The sequence below is a fragment of the Netta rufina genome (genome assembly GCF_964035555.1).
Source record: "Netta rufina genome assembly, chromosome: 5".
NCBI lineage: Eukaryota > Metazoa > Chordata > Aves > Anseriformes > Anatidae > Netta > Netta rufina.
Window position 1 is genome coordinate 61,309,872 of NC_140128.1, and position 11,861 is coordinate 61,321,732.

General features: G+C 43.5%; 1 protein-coding gene across 1 annotated transcript; it reads left to right on the top strand.

Annotated features, from left to right (window-relative positions):
- Positions 1-1,138: 1,138 nt before the first annotated feature.
- TBPL2 (TATA-box binding protein like 2) lies at positions 1,139-10,540 on the top strand (the record flags this gene model as incomplete). The annotated part of the gene is made up of 7 exons (XM_084287333.1): positions 1,139-1,189; positions 4,192-4,604; positions 5,709-5,796; positions 6,451-6,542; positions 7,410-7,577; positions 8,650-8,744; positions 10,461-10,540. 7 exons carry the CDS (start codon positions 1,139-1,141, stop codon positions 10,538-10,540), a joined length of 987 nt encoding a protein of 328 aa, XP_084143459.1.
- Positions 10,541-11,861: the final 1,321 nt, after the last annotated feature.

Consider the following 11,861-nt stretch of genomic DNA (forward strand, 5'->3'; position numbering starts at 1 on the left):
CATCGTCAGCTGGTCTGAGCCAGCTCCACCAGCCTCTGTAACACCCCATGCAGCCTCTTGGAGAGTCCTCTCCTCGCTTGGCTTCCTGGCCGCTGCAGGACAGGCTGCGTAACATCGAGCAACCTGCCTGAGGCTGAATTGTTCTGGAGCCAGGGGGATTTGGCATCTGCAAAGCATCAGGGCAAGGCGAGTCCCAAAAGCACCATGAAACCAGCCCAGCAGGCTGTGCTGAGGAGGGAGGGATGCTCGGCAGCCACGTACGCTCTGCTTTGTGGATATAGGATCCAAACCCCATCCTCCACACCCCTGGGGTGGCGAGAAGAGACTGGCAGCACCTCCTGAAGACCCTCTGCACATGCAGACCTTGGTATCTTCTTCTGAAAGGTTTCTTCAGCCCAGACAGATGTTTGCAAGCAAATCTCACACCGGTGAGCAGACCTGTAAGCAGAGCAGCAGTTGTCACCCCCTACACCAGCCCAGACAGGGAAAAGGACCTGTCCCTAGCTGTGCCTCTGCAGAAACCCATCCATCCATCAGCACACAGCAACGGGACGGGACAGGAGGAACAAGTTGGGCAGCAAACATCGCGTCGAGAAGCTCCCAAAAGAAGCTGTGTTGGCAGCCACATTGCACCTAGGCCCTTCCTGAGTTTTTGGGAAGCGTTGGCAGCCCTGGCCCAGCTGGGGATGGGCAACCTTGGTGCAATGCCTCCAGACCCAGGTTTGTAATTTGGGGCTGCTCTCACAGTCAGAGGGGAGCCAGCTCTTGCTGCAAGACCAGCTGTGGTTTATTGCACTTAATGAGGCAGGTGGGAGAAATTAAGGGCCTGTGGATCACAACAAGCTTTATCTTTACACAGTCTAAGCATTAGACCCCTGTTTTCCTGCAGCCCTGAAGGGGGGAAGCCCAGACTCCAGCTCTGCTCACAGGCTGATGGCAAACACAAAGCAGAGCCCCGAAATCTCCAGCATCTCCCCAGAGTGAAACACACCCCAAAAGGCTGCTTGTGTCCCCTCGGGGGGAATCACAACCCACAGGTTTTGGGGCAGGCCCTGCTCCCAACAAGCTGCACCTGGCCCCTGCTGCCACCCCCTGCCTTAAAGCTGGGGCCGGGAGCCTGTGGTAGGGGCTTGTGCCCATGGATGGCGTTTCGCCGCTGGAGAGGTACCTGGAGAACTGCAGCGGGCAGGTACCGGGCTGGGAGAAGGGGAAAAATAAATAAATAAAGGGATTTAAAACAAAAATAGAGTTGCGTTGGCCGGGAATCGAACCCGGGTCAACTGCTTGGAAGGCAGCTATGCTCACCACTATACCACCAACGCCGCGATGAAGAGAGTTTCCCGCCCACCTCTGAAGTAAAACTTCTCCTCTGGGCCCTCCCCTGTTTCTTTGTGGTACTACAGTGTTTTTTGCCTTTCTCTGAGTTTTTTTTTCGTATCCTTAAGCCCCCAAGTGATTTGTTTATACGGATGTGGAGCTGTTGGAGCCTGTCCAGAGGGTGCTCAGAGGCTGGAGCTCCTCTGCTGTGGGGACAGGCTGAGGGAGCAGTGCTCGGAAGGGGTAGGAGACTCAGATCTCTTCATGCTGGCTGGCAAATTGTTGCAAAAATCTTTTTTTTATCTATTAAAAACGTCCCTCTGGTGGAAGGGACTGCTGCAGGTGGTTGTAGAGATAACTGGGAGAGGGCTGGGCTCCTCAGCTGAGCCTTGTGTTTGCCCAAGGGACACAACTTCTTCAGCTGTGTATACTTCTCACTGGCTTGCTGCCTCCTATCTTAAACTCTTTTACAACCCAGAAAGTAAGTGCAATTCAAGCTGCTTAAATCCGGAGATCTACTGGTGGTAGTCAGCAAAGCCCTCTGAACTTGCCCCATGAGGTGTTTAACATGGTGAAGTATAACAGGGTGTTACAAATAGTATGCAGCTGAATTTGCTATTTCAGATTTGTCAGGGTAGCTGATAGTAGAAGATGAACAGGGTGCCATTAAAAAAGGCAAGAGCTGTCGCTAAAACAGCTGGATTTGATTTATATATATCTGGGTCTCATGGACTACTGCAGTGGAACCAAAACTGCTGTTTCCTCCCCAAACCTGGTGATCTCAGGCAGGATCTGTGCATAAAATCTCCTTTCTGGAGCTGCTGGGAAGTGTCTGAAGCAATGCAGCTGATGGGGCCTTCAGTGAAGTTAATTAACCTGGAGTCTACAGTAATAACCCTTGGCAGCCAGCCCAAGATAAACATGGTCTTGTGCCCCCCCTTTGGAAGCCCCTGAGCATCTGTCTAACAAGAGGGCAATCTTCCCCAGCACTTAACCCTATAAGAGCTTTTTCTCACCAGCTTTCCATGCAATTCTTCTGAGAAAGGAAGACTTGCTTTCTGTTTCTATCTACTTTAAGCACTTTACCTGTTTTTTTATTTTTTTTTTCAGTGGTCTAAAGCTTCTTGTCTCTTGTACCATTCATCTATTAGCTTCTTTCTTTAAGCAATACCATAAACTGCTTTGCTATTGTTTTTTGACCATTATTTTTAAGTTGTCTGATGCCTCTTAGTATGATACATTAATAGTCTTGCAAGCTTGCAGTGACAAGGCTTTTTTGTACCATCTTCTGCACATCACGGTTGGCAGAAAACTTTCCTAGCTGAGTCCTGTATGGATAGGTCTTGGTTTATTGGAGGTCTTAAAGAGACTGTACTTTCCTTCCCCTAACAAAATAAATAAATAAAACTTTAAATAATTATCCCATAATATTTTGCTATTGTAAGTAACCATCTACTGTTTTAAAATAATTTGTGTCTGACTCAGGTGGCTTAAGATGTGGATCGGACTTGCCAGTTCCTGGGTCCTGCTCTCCAAAGAGCTGAGGTTTCATTCAGTAGCGCTCTGCCCCAGATCTCTTATGGGGCTCTGCATCTAGAAGCCAGCTTTACAAACAGTTTTGAACCCCCCAGGTATTCATACTTTACAGCTAGACCAGCTTGTATCCATATTTACATGAAGGGTTCTCTGCAATGATTTGTCACAAGAGTTTTCCAAGCTGCCAGTGCTTTCTCCAGGCAGACATACTGCAGAGTAACTAGGTGCAGAGACCTCCTCGTGTGCAGAGCATGCACGGCTGTGTTAACTGAGCTGATTAGCACAGAGCATAGAGCAGCACTAGCTCAGGGCTGCAGAGCATTGATCTGGAAACCCTGCTCCCTCCGGAGCTCAGGCAGTCGCTGCCAACTTGAGGGCCTCTGTCTTGTGTGCAGTTCTCTGTTCTGATTTGTGCTTCAGTTTAAGTCCTCGGTGCTAAAATGCCTAAATGCACACAAAACCTCTTGTACGGATCATCTACTCCAAGCTGTCACCTGCTGTGGGTAGCAGCAGCAATCTCTTTCTTGGAAGAAGCTTTCCACTAACTAGAGGCTTGTGCCCACATGAATAAGGGAATAAATTCCTAAACTCTTGCCTTCTCAATACCACAATGCCTTTAAAACACTTTTAATTCCTTTTTAAGTGATGCTGATAAAGGAGGGCATTAGTATGCAAGAACTTGCTTGCAGATATGTTGAATGCCTTAATCGCTTGATCTGGGAAGGATGCTGGCTTTGCTGACTGCGTCTCGCTTGAATTAGTCTGGTAACCTCCTGCAGCTGAATGCTTAATTCGCTCGTGCGTCTGTGAACTGCTGCCCTCTATTGCACAAATCTAACACAACGCTGACACCGTCCCCTGGTAGCAGCGAGAGGAAATAGCAATATCAGTATAGTGGAGTGAAAGCCAGCCAGAAAATGCCAGCTGTCTTCCTTGGAAAAACTCACGAACAGTTATGTTGGTTATGTATGTAACTGAGGCACGCTGAAGGCTGTGAAGGGCAAAGAGCCAGCATTGTCCCTCCAATTACTGCTGGTAGATACCTGACTTCTCAATTTGTGGCATCAAATCTGATGTATTCTAGACTGTCTTTAAAGTGTGGTGGGAAAATGAGCGTATCCACTATAAAAATCATTTGGGGGAAAAGTTATCTGTTTCTATATGCTGACAGACAAGCCAATGACATCCTTTCAAATCTTAAGACTATTCTTTGCTGTAATACTTATGGGGAAAAATGATTGAAACTTCTTGATTGAATAGAAAATGTACCTTAATGTAGTCTCCCAGCTGAAGTAAATTTTTGATACAGGATACTTAGTGACACACTTTTTTTCTCAATTCAAGGATGACCTCTCAGCTAGTCCTCAGCTGTTTACTGCCATGAGCCCTTATGATGTGGACCTTCCAATTCAAACCGGAGATGGATTGTTTGGTTCTCAATTTAATCAGCCCAAGGAGCTTCCTGCGGACTTCTCCTCAGTGGACCTCAGCTTTCTTCCAGATATTACTCAAGATAAAGAACAAAACCTATCTGAAGATGGCCATGAAATGCAAGAGAAGCTCGATGGGTCAGTATTAAGAGATGAGGACAGTGGTACCTTCGCGAATGAAAGCAGCTTGTCATGCCCAGATGCAACTCAGCCATCCCCTGAAGAGTCCGGTGTGTGCCCCCCTCTGACACCAATGACTCCTATGACCCCAGTGACACCTGCTTCTGCTTCAGAAAGCTCTGGCATAGTTCCTCAGTTACAGTAAGTTTCTGCAGCATATATAAGTTACAGGAACAGTACCACCTTCATTGAAGGCCAATCTCGCTGAAAATTAGCTGACTTTCTCTTGAAGAGTAACATATTGCTCTGACTTCTCACTTACTGGAGAATGTAGCAAGTGTGGTTTGGTCGTAAATAAGCCCACCCATAAAACTAGGGAGGGGGAAAAGGGTGGGCATGGTTGTTTGTTTTTTTTTTTGTTTTTTTTTTGAGAGGTGGAGCAAATGAACAGACAATATTGGAAGGCAACTAGATACTGTGCTGAACAATGCAAAATAGAAATGGCATGGAACAAAACAGCTTAGCAAAGCAGAGGAGAGTGGACTTGATAAACATGCTGGTTGAGTAAGCATCTGAAATGCCTCTGGCTTCTGAAGGGGGAAGACTCTCCTGGGAGACAAGAGAAGTCTCTCCATAGGAGAAGCATTTGGTAGAAGGATTTACTATATAGTATGCATTGCTAGTTACTTCGGTCTGCAGGACAAGACAGAAAACACTTTTAAAGGTCTCAGTCCAGCAAGGAGAATGCTAAGGATGACAATAGACTCCAAGGGTTTAAAGATCTGTCTCTTCTCCTGAGAGAAGGAAGAGTCTGAACTGAGCAAGGGAAAGGGACATGAAAAGAAGTGAGAGATCCTGACCTTTAAAAAGATCTGATCCTGTTTGGACTAGAGCAAATATAGAGAACTTACACCTCTAGAGTCTAACATACCCTTACCTACCTTACTAGTGCAGTAATAACTCTGTAATTCTCAGTAATGGTGCAATTCAAAGCAGTTTAAAAAAAAATAAATCAGTGATGTAGTTATTGGAAGACGCACAAATCTAGTATGCAGGGACTAATAATTTTGTACCTTGTTATATTTTCTCCCATGAAAAACTAATTTTGATATTGAATTACTTAAATTCTGCCAGAATCAGCTTAGTACTGGAGTGGGAAAGAGGAAGGCAGGAAACTAGCTGATGGCAACTATTAATTGGGCTGTGACTTTGTGTTAGCTAATAATGTTGGGGTTTTGCTCTGTAATGCCTTGCTTTTGTAATAAGAAAATTCCCTTCTCATTCAATTCCCTTCTCATTCCTTAGGAATATAGTGTCGACTGTGAACTTGGCTTGCAAACTGGATCTGAAGAACATAGCTCTGCATGCCAGAAATGCAGAGTATAACCCAAAGGTAAATCTTGAGTGCTAGGCTTTGTTCCCAGCTCTCAGTGCTGCTGGACTCTACCATACAGATTCACCCTGAGCTCTGTACCTTTTCTGTCTTTTCCCATAGGGAAAAGTCCTAACAAATTCTGCAACTTGGGTCTCTTAAAGAAATTCAGGGGATCCCAAGGAGACTTATTCATTTTTTTTTAATAAAGCCCTTGCAATGAGATGTTACCAAGCTGTTTAAAAAAGGAGGTGACTCTCCTTTCAGCTTGAGCCAGCTGAGATGGCTCAAGCAGCCCTGACTGAGGGAGGAAAGATCTGCCCAAAAGCTATTTTCTATAGGAAAGAGCAACACTGGAGCTGGGCTGGTATTGCATGTTTCTAGCAAGTGACTTATACTGCAGAAATTTACTGGGAATAGGTGGGAGTTTCTGTAAATGACTTCAGACTGCTCCACAAAATGTAAGGCAACAAAGAGTGGTCCTGTGATGGCTGTCTCAAGCCCACAGGTTGTAGGGAAGTACTTACCACCCTGAAATATATATAAAACAACACTTCTGCAAAGTAAATACATGTTGTGCTGAGCTTTGTGGAAGTGATAATTCTTGAGAGAATGAATCGATGTGTGGTACCAGCTGAATATCTCTGACTGTGAGCTTTTCCTTTGAATTTGTAGAGATTTGCTGCGGTGATCATGAGAATCAGGGACCCACGAACAACAGCCCTTATCTTCAGTTCAGGAAAAATGGTCTGCACAGGAGCAAAAAGGTGGGTTGGTGGGTTTTTGTTTTGTTTGCATTTCTATCCTCTAAGGTCATACAGCTGACCAAAAGCCTTGTTTAAATTATCTAGCAAAAAGCTTGCTATTAACTACAGAAAAAAATGAAGCACTAGTCTTGAAAAGTCTATTTTTATTTTTTTCCATGACAGGGGTTCAGTAATTACTGAACTACATGCTTCTGTCCTTGAATATAGATTGAGCTGAGCCAGACATTAGCAAAAAAGCTGCTAAAATGCCCAGGAGTTGTTAAGGGGTTATTTGCATTTCTCACTGACTTTAAAGTGAGTTGGGACATAGCTTGTGTCTGTCAAGTCTCTCTTTGGTGTCTGGCTTCACTAGTCAACACATCTGCCTCCAGATAAAATGGGAGCTGGAGAAAATCAAAGATTTCTGTACTCTAAAGGTTTTGTCCTCAAGTTCAGCAGCTTAATAAATACTTGGTGTATTTATTTTCAATGCATCATCTCATTGATTGGGTCTTAACTTACAGCTTAGAAAGCTTCTTCTCTGGCCCTCACCTAGCTAGAAGACTGCACTGATAACTGCAGTGTCTCTCCTGGATCAGCTTTAATCTGAGGGATGAGACACTGCTGTGCAATTCTTGGACAGGAGAAACTGTGTAACATAGCATGCTCCAGTGTGCTCAGTTAAACTGCAGGAAAACGAACACCAAAGTGTGTCATTCCTTTTAGCTCACTGAAGTGGTTTTGGGGATAGAATCTCACTATTTGGAGTATTAGCGTATCTTTTTCTGGAGTACAGATTAGCATGGTGGTGGCTCTAACCTGGATTCCAGCTTCAGAGCAGAAGAAAGCACTCAGCACAGCTGCTTCCCCCTTCTGCTCTTCCCTCAGTGAAGAGCAGTCACGGCTCGCAGCGAGGAAGTATGCACGCGTGGTGCAGAAGCTGGGGTTCCCTGCCAAGTTCCTGGACTTCAAGATCCAGAACATGGTTGGGAGCTGTGATGTGAGGTTCCCCATCCGGCTGGAGGGGTTGGTTCTCACTCACCAGCAGTTCAGCAGGTACGTGGGAGGGACAGGTATGGCACCACGTAGCTTGGAGCATTGTCTTTGCAAGCTGTACAGAAACTCAAATTCTGAAATCGTACAAGCCTGGCAAAATGAATGTAATAATTAACTGGGTACGGAATATCAAGCACATCTTTTGCTCACCAAAACTGGTTCAGTGGACAAGAAGTGGCTGTAGGTAATATGTTAAAATACAGATAGTAGGGCTTATTATATTTTTTTGCAATAACTCCTGTTCCGAGTGGGGCACAGGCCAAAATGACCCTCTGCTTAATTGCTACAGTGACGTACTGCAGCTGGCAGTAAAGCTTCCAGAGCCTGAAACTGGTGCAATGCAACAGGGATGGGCTCTGCGGAACTTCCCTCCCTGTGGTGCTCACTGCTTCCTCCTTGCAGGGATGCTGTTAGCAGCAGCTTTGGAAATCTCTTAACAGAGAGCATACCCCATGCGTTTGAGCACTTTGGGGTAAATGGGAGGTACACCAGAGCTGGTTAAGATGAAGGATTTGCAAATAGCAAGAAGCTAACTGCTGCTTTGGTTAACAAAGAACCTATTCTGTAAAAGCTTTCTTTGTCCATGAATATTGTTTGACAGTCCTGTGTTGCAGTGTATCAGCTACGTAGGGAGAAATGTACAGCAGGAACTTTTGTTTAATCCCAGTAGTACTGGGGATCAGAGTTCTACAGGTCTCCTATCATTGCCAAGTGCAATGTCAAAGCATAGGTAGTATATTTCTTCACTGTAGACTGAATAGGGGAAAAAAAAAAAGATTAAATAGCTCAGATTTAATTGAAGCAGCTCTGAAGCTACTTGGATCTATGGAAAATCAGATTCAGAAATGGCTCATATGCATTTAAAAGTAGGCACAGAGAACTACCAGCTCTAGTTGGGTTTACTAGGTTTCTCTCCAAGACATTTAGACCCTGACCAACCTTTCTCTAGCTAGCTAGCTAAAATCTGTAGATTTAATTACTCAGCTGTCAGCATGGCTAAAGAGTACTTTGTGCATATGACACTGAATCAGTATTTGCATTTTACTAATCTTACCTGCTTATTTTGAAACAGCTATGAACCTGAACTATTTCCTGGCCTTATTTATAGGATGGTCAAACCAAGGATAGTGTTGCTTATCTTTGTGTCTGGAAAAGTTGTACTGACTGGTAAGCGGTCTCTTGCTCTATTATCTGTAACCAAGTGCTGCCACATCTTCCAAGGAAGTGTTTAAATTGAGCATTACTAAACTGATATCTTGCTGCAGTAAAGCCACTTAGCAATCTTTGTCATGCCTACTGCTGCTTATCTGTGTTTTCTGTGGATAATAACACCGGTATTGTTGCACTAGAACCTTATATTGCTTCATATAGTGTCTCAGCTTTCCATGTCATTAAACTTGAGTATCTTTATTTTATTCAAAGCGTAATGCTTTGTGCCAGCGTACTGAATCCCAACAGGAGGCTGTCATGCCAGTAACCACTCACAATTGCTTCAATATGAATATCACAATAAGCAATTTAAAATTGGACAGGAAGCAAACTTCTTAAAACACTTCACTGACAACATGTACTAAGGATTATTAGAGGAAAGGGTGGAGACGTAAGAGTCTGTTCCAGACAGTTTGGCAAACTCATGAGAAAAAGCCTTATGAGTAAGTGTGCTCAGCAAATATCTGTACCTTGGATTCCATAGCAAAAAAAAAGCTGAAGTGTGAGTGCATGTTTCTAGCACATTCTGTTGTAAAGCTTATGAAAATGCCTTTACACAGCTGTACAGGAAGGTAAATGGGTACTTGTGGTTCCCAGAGGAACCTAATGTTACATGTATATTCATGACAGAGCTTTGAGGTATGTGAACAGCAAGAGAAGCCTTCGAGTTTCTCAAAATCATAGATCATGAGCTAATTGAACTGTAGAGCAGTCAGGATGAAGTTTAAATGCTTCCCCCTCTAATGCCCCACCACCTTTCTTCTGGGCCCACTGAAATCATACTGGCTACCTCCAAACAGAACACGTCTGGGGATATGCTAACACCCTAGAATGCAAAGCATGCCCAGAAGGACTAAAGCTAGTCCTTGCCTGTGAACACTGGGCCCTAACTGTAATGACAAAACTAAATCTGTGAAGCTGAATTTCTTCCCTAATCCCAAAATGTTCTTGTGGTAACTCAGATGATTTAGCCATGTCTAACCATATCCTATGTTCATGGAAGGGGAAGAGTTTACACATCTGTCCTGAGTGCAACTTAGTCCAATTGTCAGTCCATCTAAATGCAGTTTGCCTGTCGTTAATGCCTATTACACTCGTGTGGTAGACAAGTATCACTGGCAAGGACTGTTCCTCCCTGCTGCAGTACAGTTGGCATGCAATACTGGTATTAAAGATTTGCTTGCAGTAATGTGGATAAGGATGGCTTAGAAATCACAGGTGACCTAACAAAGCTTAAAGCTTCTTGGAACTGGGAGAGAGGAATTATCAAACTGAATGAAAGGGATAAATGCCCTTCATTTCATGTTTCCATCTTTCTACTTATCAAGAGAAAGAGCTGTTATGGTTAAGCAGATAAAACTCTGATTCCTCTGACTGGCTTTATTTGACAGACAGTGTTTGGCGTCTGTCAGGAGGAACTAACTGCTGTTTTGGTGCTACAACATTAAACTAGTCTTAAAGCAAAGCAAGCTATAAATTGTTCTTTGAGGTACAGAAGTAACATGACAGAAATTCTGCCTTAAACTAACATTTGACAAGAGTTCTTAAATTTGCTTTTAAACTCCTGCATTTTTTTATGGATTCTAATCTCATCATTAGATTTGAGGTGCATTCAGTTATTCTCAATGCTCTAATTCTTAATGTGTTGGTTTTATTTTTTGAATGTCTTTACAGGGGCAAAAGAGCGTTCTGAAATCTATGAGGCATTTGAGAACATCTATCCCATCCTAAAAGGTTTCAAGAAAGCGTCATAACATGGCCCGTAAAGAAATTAGCAATAATATACCAGTTTGTAATAAAAGGCATGGAACAGAAGCCAAGGGTATTCCTGGACCCACTTGTACAGTTGTGGATTATTAAGCAAATGACACATGAATGCTGTAAGTGCTGATGCTTTGCTATAGTTTGTGAAAAGTTTTTTCATGAAGATTTGCTGTCTGTAATCCACTTGAGTTCTGACAACTTCTGTCAAGCTGAGAAATTTGCCAAACAAATGTACTTTTAATATAAAGCATATTAAGGTTGCACTTATTTTGTAACGGAGGCCTTGTGCCTCATCCCTGTTAAACAGATGAATCAACAGTGTACTTCAAACTAGCTTCATCAAAATTCTCAGCTTTAAGTACTGAAGGTTAGCTCCTGTAATGAAGTACTTTCATGTTCAAACTCAAAATATATTTTTGTCTACAACACAGCTTACAAAATCCAGTATGACTTGATTGCAATGTTTTGAAGACAGACAATGAATGTAGAGGACATCTACTGACTCCCTCTAATCCCACAGGTTGGATAAACTATTATATAATGGTGCTGATACTCTTTACAGAGAAGATATTCAAGGACCCTGGCAGTGTTGGAACATATGTGGAAAGGAGAACTGGGGTGGGGGAGAATGAAGCAAATTCTGTAATTTGTCTCACATGGGTTAACAAAGTGGTACCCACTTGCATTACTGAAATCCTCTCAGATGATGGGAGGCTTGCTTGGCCTGAAAAGCAAACCTGTTAATTAGGAACTACCTTTAAAGTGGACTTGAAGAAAATATAAAGTCTTGGATGTTCAAGGCTTAATTATCTAGGTTATTTAATCTGAGCTCAGGCAATGGCACTACATGAAAGCATTTGGTAATTTAATTTTTTCTCTCATCTACAAGGGAACTCAAGGCTTCCTTTGCTGAAGCTGTCATGCTCAGGTGGGTAACATGACAAGGAAGAGGGTGAAGATGATCCCTTGACTGTTCTGGTACCTCCTATGATTCCAAAAAAGCAAAGTTTTTTTTTTTTTTTTTTTTTTATTCCAGAACAGGGCTGCTGGTGTTCGTGTTGTTTCCTCCCCTTGTTTTCTACCAAAGGTGGGATAGATCTGTCAGGAAGCTCCCTGAGCCACTAGAGGTTGCTATTTGATGACTTAAGCGTAACCCATGCTAAAGGCTGCCTGCCCTTCCGATAAATACCCACAATACAGGCAACAGCTTAACACAGGACAGGGCGTCATGGGCTTAGTTTTGCTGTCACCAGTTCACTTCTGATTTGGTGCGGGTGTGACCCCAACTTGTCTGTGATGTCTCACATGTGC